The sequence below is a fragment of the Athene noctua genome, chromosome 13 (assembly GCF_965140245.1).
Source record: "Athene noctua chromosome 13, bAthNoc1.hap1.1, whole genome shotgun sequence".
In the NCBI taxonomy this organism is placed as follows: Eukaryota; Metazoa; Chordata; class Aves; order Strigiformes; family Strigidae; genus Athene; species Athene noctua.
In genome coordinates, this window is record NC_134049.1 from 13,068,923 (window position 1) to 13,081,999 (window position 13,077).

Below are 13,077 nucleotides of genomic sequence, written 5' to 3' on the forward strand. Positions count from 1 at the left end.
AGGGACAACATTCAGTCCTTCCAGAAATACCCAGATGATGATCAGGACTGAATACAAACTTTTGCTGGGTTTCTGTATCATTAGTCAAAGTCTAATGCTGATGTCTTGGTACAATAAAGCACGAAGTGCTGAAATGTAAGCTTACAAAGTGCACCTAGCAGGACTAGAGCCCAAGTTAAATCCACAGACCTGCTTCTAAACATTACCACCTTCACATTAGCTCTTTGCTAATGCAAAAAGCCAACATCTCTCCCATTTCCCTTTCCACTGGAGGCCCGACAGTTCAAAAATAACAGCTTTTAATTCAGACTCAAAAGCAAGGTGAGGGAGCATTGCATCAGTCTGAGGGATGCATGACAGCAACCCACCTTGCCTACTGAAGCCGAGCCAGCTCTAAAGCACTCCCTTTTCAAGGTGCTCAAGCAGCAGGACTGGAATCTCTCTAGATCACTCATGCCCCTCTCGGCCTTGAGCACATTAGCCACTGCCCAGCGCAATGGGGCTATGGCAAAAAAGGGCTTGCACGGCCCACCAGGACGCGCTGCAGACCCCACTGCTCTCTGCCAGCCTTCACCAACCAGTCCAAAATGAGCTACTGCACACACCTGCCTCAAATCTGCAGTTTGGGCAAAAGCTGAAGCCTGTGTGAGCCAACTTGCTCTTTGCCCAAGAATGACACCTGCAGGGACAGCTACTTCTGGACCATCAGGTGATGTCAGTCCTCCATCTGTGCAGATTGATGCTAGGGAATGGCACAACCCAGCTATGCACCTCACACTGCTCTCCACCCCATGCTGCGGTGCCAGCAGCCAGCGCACAGGGACTTACCTGTTGTTATTCTTCAGCTTAATGTGGTCGCTGGTCTCCAGGATCTGCCCGTTCCTCAGCCAAGTGATCTGGGGCGGGGGTTCCCCTTGGGCCACGCACGTGAAGATGGCCGTAGTCCCCACAGGCCTGGAAATGGACTGGGGATGCTGCACAAACTCTGCAGGGGCTGCAAGAAGAAAGGAGAAGGAGGGTGAGAAAAGTCATGACAATCCCACTTTCTCTTGGTACAAAGAGCAACCTTGTAGCTTGGGCTTCAATAAGCCCCGTCTGCCTGGAAATGTGGGATACTTGGCCAACCCAACATAGGCAGCAGATAACTGTGAATTGGATGTTGTGTCTGTAATTAGTGCAGTGCTACAATCTGGTCACCCATCCTGGCAGTCATGGCTGTTTCACAGAAGGCATCTGAAGGTCAGCTCAGGACTGTATGGAGAGCCCAGGGGTCCTACATCATTCAGGCAAACAGCAACAGGATCTAAGCCCACTCATCTCTCCCCAGTCTCCCACTGAAAGCAATCCCAGTGCTGCAAAATAATCCATATCTGACAAAGGTTATTTAAATGCATCCTGCCTGCTAGGGGAGCAGGCTGGAAGGTCAGCAGCCTCTGGTTGTTTGCACAGACATAAAATGGAAAGTGTACGTAACTCTGCATAGCCATGTGGCACCACGCAGGGCCACTGTGCTGGCAGAAATGAGCCCTCTGCTATGGAGGCTTTCAAAAATCAGCACATATTGACAGTACGAAGAGCGGTGAGGAAAGAAGGCTGCAACTACAAGCGCCGATTATAGTATTTGTGGTTGGGAAGATCTGCTGTTTCATCAACAGTGGAACTAGAGCAATGTCTTGTGGCTTCACCCAAAGGACTCATACGGCATTACCAAACTGCTTACAAATGGAAGGAAATGTATGGATGTGCACAGGGCAATCTAGCAGGTTGTTCTTCCCCCAGTAAATATCAGATTTACTGCAGACTATCCTGGTAGCAGTAGCCTGGGGAGCTGTTTATACCCCAGACCTGCAGCCTGGGACCCTTGGGCTCCTGACAAGCCTGGCAGAAGTCTCCACCATCCCTGTAACTGCTGCTCACCTCATAACCAAATGTTTTCACCTTTAACAATAACATTTTTAAACAGAAAGTGATTTCACCCTTCCAGTAGCTCAAAATAGATTTAAAATCATTTATCAGAATAAACCAGCGTATCCGCCTACAGAAAGCAGAGCCTGAAAGACACTGTCAAATAGGTGAGTTTATTCAGGCAGTTACGCTTCAAATGGCAAAGTGATAAATATACTGCACATTGCTGCTGAAACCTAAAATCAGGTGGAACTGGCAGCAGCCACAATGAAGACAAACAGATAAGAGGCACGGGCCTGTAATGAATTTACCGACTAGCGTCATGTAATGGATGGCTGGTGTTAAATTTTTCCGACAAAAGCAAGATTATCCAGGGAAACATGTTCAGGGCCGTTCGCTGGTGTTTTCTAAGCATGGTGTTGGTGGGCTTTGCCACCAGCAGAGATGCTGGGATGGGAAAAGAGAGCAAACCGATCCAGCAAAATGTGCTGAGGAGCGGCCAGGCTGCTGGTGGGAGCAGCTATGCAAGAGCTGAGCCCTGTAGTCCATGGCCAAAAACCCCCTCAGGGTTTGCTGCGGGAGCACGGGGTGATAAAGCTCTTTTCCAGCTGCAAGCGTGCAAGGGAAGAGCATCACTACTGCTACAAAAAAAGGCCAAAGCGCAGTGCAAGGTGTGGGTGTGTCAGAGCAAAGTCATGCACGTTCTAAGTCCTGCAAGCAGAAAGACACAGAAACTCACTGAAGAGCCCATCTACCTCGAAGGAGCCCCCTCTTCCATTTTTAATAATCAAAGGGAAGCAGAGCACGGCAGGTCCGACTTATGTTAGCAGTAGGGGGTGTCCGCTGGCAGAGTTTATTGTCAGGCCACTTCTGCCAGCGCTTGGGTATACTAATGAACCTGATCTCAGCAACCTAATGGACACATATTTCCAGAACCTCCTGCTAAACTTCCCCAGGTGCCAATCGATCCCTTGTCCTTTTTTTCTCCTACATTTCCCCCCCCCCCCCCCTACATTTTTTGCCCCCTCTAGACTTATAAATGGAAATAAAATTCAGGATGGGTTCAATAAAAGTTGGAAGCATGGATAAGCAGTGGGAAAAATCTCTCTTCACTGCAGTGAATGGTCCCTTTGTGGCATACAGTGAGAGCATTAGAGACCTGATTTTCAAGACTTCCTTAACCTCCCGCCCCCCGCTTTGTGCTGGCGGGGTTTTGCAGGAGCAATTATTTTGCAAGTGGCTGTGCACCTCCCTGCTTTCATCTGAGCTCACGAGTTGCACCCGCAGTACTCGCAGGTGCAAAGCCACGATGCCAAGGAAGGGCACAGCCATCTTCCAGCTCCTTGCTGCAGCTTCATTAAAGATCCTGCTGCTTGGCTCTCTGCCTCTACCTCCTCCACCCCCCACGTCACTAAATCTCAAACCCACCATTTGTTCCAGCAGAACCAAAGTTTAAATATGGAAAGAAGCATCCGGTGTAACCCTTCTGGAATCGCTGGCTCTCCTTATCCTCCCTTATTAGCCTGTGTCAAGAGGGAGTAATTGGAGCGGTGTCGCGTGTGACTCGGGAGTAACGAACGTGCAGCTGCGGCCGCTGGCTTGGCGCCAGCGATGCTATTCAGGACTGCAGCCCCTCGGGTTCCTCGGGTCCCTGCTCCCCTCCACCGTCCCTCCTCTTTGCTGTCTTGCTAAACACAACCAGCTCAAAACCCCGGCCCCTGTTTAACTTGCTTAAACTCTCTGGGGAGCAGGTGGCCACTCCTTCAAACAGCTTCCACCTCCGCTGTACCGAGCTGTCCCTGCGCAGTGGCATCCCTCACTGCAAGACATGGAATGCACGTCTGCTGTTCCTGCTCCTCCTGGCTTTCTCCAGCATTGCTCTGTCCCTACTCCTTTTGGTGCAGAAGGAGCAGCAGTGTGGAGCTGTAGTGGCAGAAGGGCCCAGGTCACAGCAGAAACTCATGGAGCTAAAAGGCTCCTTGTCCCCATCACCAGCTTCTGACATCATCAGAGAAAGGACGCAGTCCAGATGCCACCAGGGTCTAAACATGGGGACAGACACTGCTGCAAGGAGATGCCCCTCTGCTACCCCGGACCTGCCTCGCTGTTCATACTGGCAACCCCAGGCAGGGTGCCCTGAGGTGGCTTCTGGCACATGGCCTCAGGGCAAAGGGCTCCTTTCCTGGACAGAAGAACAACTGCTCTCCCCCTCCCAGGTCCTCTCCCTGCCCTTTCAAATGATTTCAACAGGAACAGAGAGTTTGCCACCTCCAGCTCTGGGTTAGCAGGAAAGGAATAGAGGCAAAGCCCTGCCTTCAGCCAAGCTCTCCAACCCCCTCGTCATTCATAATAGAGCATCTTGTCAGTGCTCATCTCACCCTGCACAGAGGTGCAGTGGTCTGAATGCCTCTCCCCTTCCACGCTACATGCCAGAAGTCCATTGCTGGTAGTGAGACGAAGCGCTTCTCTGCCCTCCATGAAGATAACAAAAATATTAATGAAGATCACTGTTAAAAGCAGAGGATTCGAACCTGGCAAGGAGGAGTGCGCAGGACCCAGCCCTGGCTTGTGAAGTATGAAGAATCTAGGGTGCTCATTATTCAGGACTTAATGGGAGGGAGGGGATCATGAAGTTTTAATGAATATTTAAAGGCTTGACATTGGTATCAAAAAGCAATAACACTTAATACCACCCCCAGAATCATTAATGAAGTGCTTCAATAGCTTTTACTGTGCTCAACAAACTGTGATAGCATGAAGATGCACCGTAACAGTGGGTTGTGATGGGAGACTCGGACAGGCTCCATCCCTTTAGGGACATCTCATCTCAGCAGTGACCTGCCACCAGTCCCACTCCACCCCCAAGATAAAAGGGAGCTTTGCTGTCCCTGCCATGAGTTTGTGGCATGGTGCTCATTGCAGCACCCGACAGCTCACTGAGAAGGACTGTCCTAAGGATCAGGGAGCACTGACAGTTGATGCACCCATTCCAGATGAATCCCTGCCCCGTGCACCTCAGTTGAAGCTGTCATTAATTCTCAAGTAGCCAGCAGCAGGGTGAGGGAGGCAGGCTGGGGTAAGGAGAAGGAAGAATAACATGGAAACAACAAAACCTCATAAATTGGGTTACCAGAACCTATAATAAGGGTCGAAAGAAGAAGATGGGTCTACAGGGATGTCAGTCAAGCACAGCATCAGATGACAGGAGATGTAAGACAAAGAACTGCTGCCCACATGGCTTCTTTCCATTGACTACAGAGGGTGCTTATGTGAGTAACTTAAATAATGAACTTGTAGAGCTGGTGGGACTGCTAGGGCCGAAAATGGGACCTGTGACTGTGTCCCCTGGGAAACAGGCCTGACGAGAGGTTGTCATGGGGGCCGTCCATCAGCCATCAGTGGGTATCATGAAATTCTTGTCCAGGCAAGGTGCAGGCTGGAGCTCTGCAGCAGTGGGACATGTTCCCATGTCATCTACTGGCAACTCCTGGGAGGATGCTCCAGAGGCACCCCAGCTCACTCCAGCATCCCAACAGATGAGATCCGAGTGCCCACCTGTCCCTGCGTGATGGCTTTTCTTGAGAAGGAAAACATGGGCAGGAAGAGGACTGCTCCATGGGGCACATTGACCCATGCAGCATTCACTGAAGCTGGTTTTTCAGCATGAATATAGGGCTAAACTCGAGGACAAACCAAGTACCACGGAGCCAAGCCTAAAACACAACAACTGCAATCCATCTGCGGCTGAATTCAACCCCGTAGCCAAGGCTTTGCAATGCCAGCCAGCGAGAACGATGGAAGAAACATCAGGAAATGCAGTGGCAGCCGGATCTGCTGGACCAAGGAGCGCTGCCCGGTTCTGCCGGCAGAAAGCAAAGCGAACAAGGCAGTCATTGTCAGCAGAGCCTTCAAAAACATGTCCTTAAGATGGGCACTCATTTATGAGATGGGATCTCATTTTTCTGCATAGCTTTCAGGAGGAAATGAAGCGTGGAGTGGAGAACACTGGTGACCATCTGGCCATTCACAGCCCATCAGTTTGTTATGACACCAAACACATAATAAAGCACAAAAGATTGCACAGGAGGTAGAGAGAGAGTGCTTTGATATATTTTTTTTCTTTGCCACCGAAGCCTGCTCTTCCCTTGCACCACACGCACGCATACCCTCCGTTTCAGTCGGCGATGCATTCGGCCCTTCGACAACTCCCCCTGTGAGACTTTCATTCGCAGCCCAGCACAAAGCAATATTCAAATGGCTGCGCCAGGATCTGAAGAGAAAATGGAAACTTTCTTGTGTGAGAACCTTACAAAAGAGATCAAAGGAGCCTAAATGGCCAGGGGAGGGCAGGGAGGGAGGGAGCGGGGGATTGACGCCTTCTCCTCTGAAGGGAGGAAGAATTCCCAGGAAGATAATAAGACGGCGTTAGATGATCTGAAGGAGAGCCTGCAATGGGAAAGGACATTACTGCCAGAGCAGGAGCAGAGCCCTGTGCCAGGACACTTCTGCACACGCAACTGCTGTGATGGGGACGAGGACCACCGCTGGCAGCAGGAGGGAGGACAGGGTCTCAATCCCAGCCTCCTGCTAACTCCTTGCCTTATAACAGGAAACATCGCCTTTCTCCCGCCTATAAAACGTGCCTCCTTCAAAAGACGAGGGCCAAGTTAATTTGTGCCTCCAGGCACTTCAAGGGTCCCTGCATAAATGCAGCAAGTACCTGGCCTGGCGTGCTTTGAGGACGCTGTATTGTCCTAGCCCTGTACTAACTTCCTCTCCAACCAGGCTTTTGATAGCCCGCTCTTTGCTTTTATTCTCTTTACGGATGTAATTTGCATCACTGACATCCTGACAAAGATAAAACCCACAGTCTCCCATGTCAGTCATTATCGCTGTTTTCTTCCCAGAGAAACCTGAACAGCAATCATTTGTACCTCTCAGCTGGAAAATTCAGGCAAAATGAGATTCAGAGGAAGGAAAAGCTGCTTCCAGAGGGAGGGTGAGAAAACCTGGGATGAGCCCAACTGCCTGGCCAGGGTCTGCCATTAGCATCCCTGAAGAATGACCGTCCCCTGAAAAACATGAAGCACTTTATGGATTGTCAACACAGGTTGGGGTCCTGGACGCTGCAGTTCATGTCTATGGGCCACACCAAGGATGCACTGGCCATGCTTCTCCATAGCACTGCCAACTTCTCTGCTAACACTGAATGCAGGAGCATCCCCCTTGCACAGTGAGGCTGGGCTCCAATGGCCCTGCGATTACCATTTTAGGGACAAATTTTCATCCTGGTTCCCCAGGTGAAAATCCACAGCAATTCTACCCCAGACAAACTCCAGCACTACACCAGCTGCTCAGGAGTTGATGTTCAAATCTCCAAAGAGACTGAAAACTGACGATCTGTAGCAATGAGAAGTTGTGCTACCTTTCCCCCTCTCATCCAATTGCTAACAGGAGCAATCAACAGTAGTCAATAGCTGTATTTTTACAACTTCACAGATTTTCCAAGTAATTTCTTTTGGTTCCGCCTGCCTGCCTCCTGGACATCAGCTTGGCAGTTGTGTTTAGTAGACCTCTACTACAGGCACCATGTGCAGAGCTGGCCTGCAGCAGCTCTAAAGGGTTTGTATCAGTACAGTGAGGTTTTTCTTAATGCCTGGGTTGGTGTTTCTTAATAAAGGGACTCATAGATGTGCCTACCCCCTTGCATTGCTCACCCAGAAACCCAACAGCAAAAGAAACGGCGAGTTTACACCTCCTCTTATGTCTGATCAGCAGCTGGGACTCAGGAGGTCACAAGCATCCCTGTACAAGCACCCTTTCTACATCGCTCCTCGCTGCTCCCAAGGCAAAGGGGAACAGGGATGCCAGCACCCAGGGACCACGGCTGCTGCACAAGCAGCGCGGTGCCGGATCACCGCCAGCGACTCCCGGGACCTGTCAGGTGAGCATCAGGGCTGGAGCAGGGCACTTTCCCCATCACCAGCATGAAAGGTTCAATTAGCTCACTCCGGCAGGAGGTGTATAATTTTAGATTCAGGATATCATCAGTCAATAGTTAATGAGTGAACTGATGAGAACGCAAGATGCTTTAAGTGGACTAGCTTGAAGAGGGGGTGAGTGCCTGTAATCAGGGGCGGATTACTGCCATTCAGAGCACACTGCCAGCTGGGTTTGCCTTCTGAAATACTTGCCTGGCTCCCCTCAGCCTGGAGACTAGTTGCACGAAGCATATGGAGGGGATTTGTTTGGTTTCTTGAGTGCTGATCTCTACTCTGGGCTGAATCACCCTTTACAAGTGGCATTTAAGGACAGTTGCTGCAGGGAAGGGGAGCAACCTGTATCTCCTGGACATGTCCCTCAAAAGGTTTATTCACGAGGCAAGGGGCTCAGACACAGTGTCAACTGCTAAAGAAAACAATCTCACTGACTTTTTGGAAATGATTTTAGACTTACTGGTGCCATTTCAGTTGGAGTAATATCTATCATGCGGAGGGGTTCAAGATGAGAACAGTGCCTGTGTCCCCATATCGCTAAGGGCCATGCAGGGGTGAGAAATTAATTTGGCTGATTAATTCAGCCCTGGCTTTCTGTTGAGATCTACAAGTATGATAGCAAGTAACAACTGGTGGCGGTTAAGCTAAATAAGTGCCTGTGATGGAGTGGGAAACCACTGCAACCTGTACAGCTAAAGTGTCAGTTGAATGATACCTGATCGCTACACATCTGCGTGGGACACAGAGACATACGCCCACCTGGAAAACCCTGTGTCTAGCAAAGAAGTCCTTTGTCTGATACCATCACAGAAGCAAAGTCACCATCTGTCCAACCCAATCCATCACAGTGCCCAGGCAACATGTAAATCCTGTGCAGAGGGCATAGTGAAGTGGGCATCACCGCTCCCCAAGCCCCAGGTTTTCTCACCTTGTACAACGAGCCTGCCCTGCGCGGTCCTTCGCACCCGAGTGCCGGGTTTGTTTGCGGCGCACACATAGATGCCAGAATGTTGCACAGTGAGGTCCGAGATCATGAGATTTCCTGTCCCCAGCACCTGGATCCCCTCCACACCAATCGGGCGGCCATCTGAAAGAAGGGGAAAAGGGTAAGAGTCACATGCTGAACCTTTGAGTGAGGTTCTCCAGGGCACAGTCCTCAGTGAGGTCCACTCTAAGTACTTAGGGGAGTAGTGCCATGCTCTGTTACTGGGATTTGCCAAGTAAAGTCAGTGGGTTTTAGCTGATGCTCCTAGCAGAACTGCCTTCTGTAGAAAACCAGGATCCTCAAGTGTCTGCCCAAAACCAGACTTTGTGCTGCTTGGAAAACCAAAGTACCATCACAGGAAATGCGAAAGCTTTCAGCCACATGTTCAGATTAAGATGAAGTACCCAGAACACTTTCCAACAGAATGGTTAAACCAAGTAAAATCCTATCGACTTCTTACATTAGACTGACCAGGGATCCAATCAGCTCAACAGCCTGCCCCAAGCAGAGATGCTCCATAAAAGAGAAGATCAGCCAACCTACAGCAGCACTTCCCTGATGCACTCTCCCAGCTGCCAGCATTTTATGAGTTGAGAGTTTTCTGAGCCAGAAGTTATACTTTTTTGCCTAATTAACCTTGATGAATTTTTGTGGCTTCAGAAACTATGCAAACACTGGATTTTTGACTCTTAGCTCTTCAACACACAATAGCTCAGGGTCAAGGAGCCAAACTCTAAGCTGGTGGTTAGGTCTGCTCAGCTGCTCTAGCTTGAAAGGGCAAATGGAAAGGGCTGCATCCATCCTGAGTGCTGGGTCTGAAGAAGGCTGGCAGGAGAGCAGTGATGCTTCCTAAGAACCATGCCTGGGCTCCAGCACAAGGTCTTCAAAATTGAAGTGCTTAATGTGAAATAGTTCAGTATCAGGGAATTCACCTTTTTCCAACAAAGCCTGTTTTCACTGGAAAATTCCCAGCCAGATCTAATTACAATGTGTTTCATTAGTATCAGGCTATTGCTTTTTATTGTTTCATTGGTTTCTGTTTTAAGACACTGTCTGACAAAGGCAGCTCTAAATCAGTCCTAGCATGTGTCAGGGTGTCTGAGCAGAGGGACAAGGCAGGGGAGTCATTTTACCGGAGGAGCAGTTAAAGAGAGCACACTTTCATCAGACGGGAAATGGGAATCCAGTTCATCTCTTGCCTTTGCTCATGGAGAAGGTTAAAGAACATACAAAAATGGGAGAAGCAAGAACCAGCCCTGGTGATCTCCCCATGTGACCATCCCATAATCACTCCATACAACTGCACTCCACGACACCAGAAGTGCCTGTCTCTTGTTCTTCAGAGTTGTGGCTAGTAAAAGGAAAAATTCATCTGAAAAATCCCTCCTGGGAGCTCTGTTGGTCTGTGCCATAATCTTGCTAAGGAAATGGAAGAAGCCAAATAGAACCACAACTGCTCTGTAGGAAGCAATGAGTCATGGGGAAAGATCTGAGATGCTCTAGCTGGTTTCCACCCCTGTGGGCCACCTCCTGAGAGATGCTAAGCAGTGGCTGTTCAACCTGTTTTAAAATTTATCTTCATCCAGTGGGCAGAACAGTTTCCAGGGACATTTGGTGCTGAAGGACCTCAGATTCAAGCTAGTTACCAATATTCATGGCACACAACCACTTCAGTGGCTGCAACTGGTGCAATCCAGCAATGGGAAACCTTGATGGAAAACACAGAGGGAAACACAAGTTGCCACGGGGCTGCTGCAGACACCCCATTATCCCCAAGGATTTCCTTCACAGCCTCTGATGTACAACAACACGGTCCTTGACCGAGACCTGGCTCATGCCTTACCTTGAGCAGGCTTCATGCTTCAACACATGCAGGGCTAGTTAAAAGTTATCTTGCAATCGTATGCTTTAGCTGTAATATCATGCTTTGCATAATAAAGAGTATTATGAGGATTTGGGCCATTCATAACCAAGAGGTTTGGGAATAGCTTGGGAAAACATGAAGGGAAAGCAGCACTCAGGGAGAGAGACAAATTAACCATCAACCCAGAAATGCCACTGTGCAACCTGCTGCCCAGCAAGTGCTTGGATCCCCCCAGCAAGAGACGCGATGGGATGGAGAGAAAGTATCTCTGGCAGCGTTAGTGAGAACAGCGCACGTTCATCAGCTCACAAGCCTGGACCACAGAAGTGAGGGATCCCATTTCAGATTAACAGCACCATCCCGCTAGGAAACACCAGCAAAACATGGACTGAAAGCTACAAAGCACTTCACAAACATATCTCCTGCCATGCTCTTTATATATTGTTTTTCAGGAAATTTTTAAACTTAAAGGTTTCCTTGCTTCATTAGGCAGGCAATGCCAGATCACTTCATTATTTGCATTGCAAAGAAAAATGCTCAGGTCTTTTACAGAGAGAAAAACAATGTCATTAAATGATTAAATGATCACATAGCTGGCCAAGCCACTGCAGCAGTAAATGGCCCAGTCATAAAAAGGACAGTAAAACATGACCTGTCCCACATTTAATGAGCAATAAGAAGGAACCATTCCTTTCAAACATCATTTGAAGTGAAGTGTAAAGAGGTCTGAATTAAATTAAAATTGAACTTGATTTCATCTTTTAAATTAGACCTCTTGGAAGTCCATATTTACAATAGGTGTAAAAATCAAATCTCTCTCTAGAGGGAGGGACGGGACCAGTGAAAGATGTGAAGTGGCCATACCTGGATGCTTCATCACATCATCGCCTTAAGAAATACCACAGAAATGTGACTTGAATGTCAGTAGTTTTACTGTATTATTTATAACATGCTACATAATTTAAGCATGCAAAGACCCAGCCTGCAGCAGGTACTCCACACAGTCCAAATACCAGCATTGATACGTCCTCAGTTATCTCTCTAGCTCCAACTATTAATTAGAGGTGTGGTGGTCTGAAGAAATGTCTCCTGTCAACCAAGCATCTTTCATTTCCCTGAAGAACAAAGCTCTTCAAGCTCAGAAACCTCAGAGGATCTGCCATTTGATTCAGAGTGTGGCCACCTCGAACAGCCAGCAAGGTTCATGGTGCCAGATCATCCCATATGCCTCTTATTCAACTTCTCCCTTCCGAAAAGCGCTGAAAAGGGATTCTGGAGAATTATCTCTCCTTTCCTAGCCTGCTCCATCCTCCTTACTCCACTGTGTTTCACCCAACCTGAGCCATCCTGTGATCAGTTCAAAGGTCTTCAGGTAACACCAAGTCCAACTTAGTAACACTGACAACAGATATAAATAGTATTTACACAAGAGATTCCTTGCATCCCGAAAGCTCAGCACTTTGCAGAAGTGCTGTGCAGAGGGACTGATGTCTCACACCTGCTTTGCAATAGTTGTTATGTAGTTTAACCCTGTTTCCCTTACACATAGAGCTGAAGAGTGGCTTTGGATCAAGGGATCCAAACCCTGAAAACCCACCTTCCTGGCATCACTTGCCATCACCAAGTCATGTCTCCATGGAGGAGATCTGACAGACTGCAAAAGCTAACACTGTTGCTCAGTTCCCAAAGCTCTCAGGACACATGCAGGCTTGAAACCACTGCCCATTTAACATAACTTTCTACTTCTTTTTATGCAGTCAAATGCAGAAAATTTGAGGGCTGAAAACAAGCCAGTCTGGGTGGAAATGTCTGACAGATTCTCTCTTGTTGATCTTCGATTGATGAGGGCAGAAGACGGAGGTTCAGCTGCTTGTGAAGAGCAGATGGACAACCAATGAATAAAGAGACTGTTCTCCAAAGGGGACAAGCTCCCAAAAGATGCTCCAGCTGTGGACAAGTAGAGGCTTCCAGGTTCCCCAGTAGGGTGAAGTCTGGATGAAAGACGCCTGCGGTTTTGAAGCTGCATTATTTATTTTTCCAAGGTTTATGTGATGCTTTCTGGAGACCATTCTCCGCCTGCAAAGCAAGTGATTGGCACACCAGCACCAATTACGGAGACCCGTTAAAACGTGCCAGGCGATATGAATATGCAACAACACGAACGCCTTTCTTTTATAAGTAGCAACTAGAAAGAAAGTAACAACTTTCTAATGTTGATCATTTAGGTCTTTTGTGAATTCTTTGTATTGTGCCATAGTAGCCTTCCACTTTTTAGACACATGGGGCTCCTGCTCTGGCGGACACTGGGCACTGTGGATTAGCATATT

General features: G+C 48.5%; 1 protein-coding gene across 1 annotated transcript in view; it reads right to left on the minus strand.

Annotated features, from left to right (window-relative positions):
* The window catches only part of IGDCC3 (immunoglobulin superfamily DCC subclass member 3), a 104,540-nt gene that overhangs the window by 18,303 nt on the left and 73,160 nt on the right, over window positions 1-13,077 (minus strand). Inside the window, exons 6-7 of the mRNA XM_074917263.1 lie at window positions 8,830-8,988; window positions 829-994 (exon numbers count right to left, since the gene is read on the minus strand). Coding sequence (XP_074773364.1) covers window positions 829-994; window positions 8,830-8,988 — 325 coding nt within the window. The remainder of the gene's footprint in view (window positions 1-828; window positions 995-8,829; window positions 8,989-13,077) is intronic.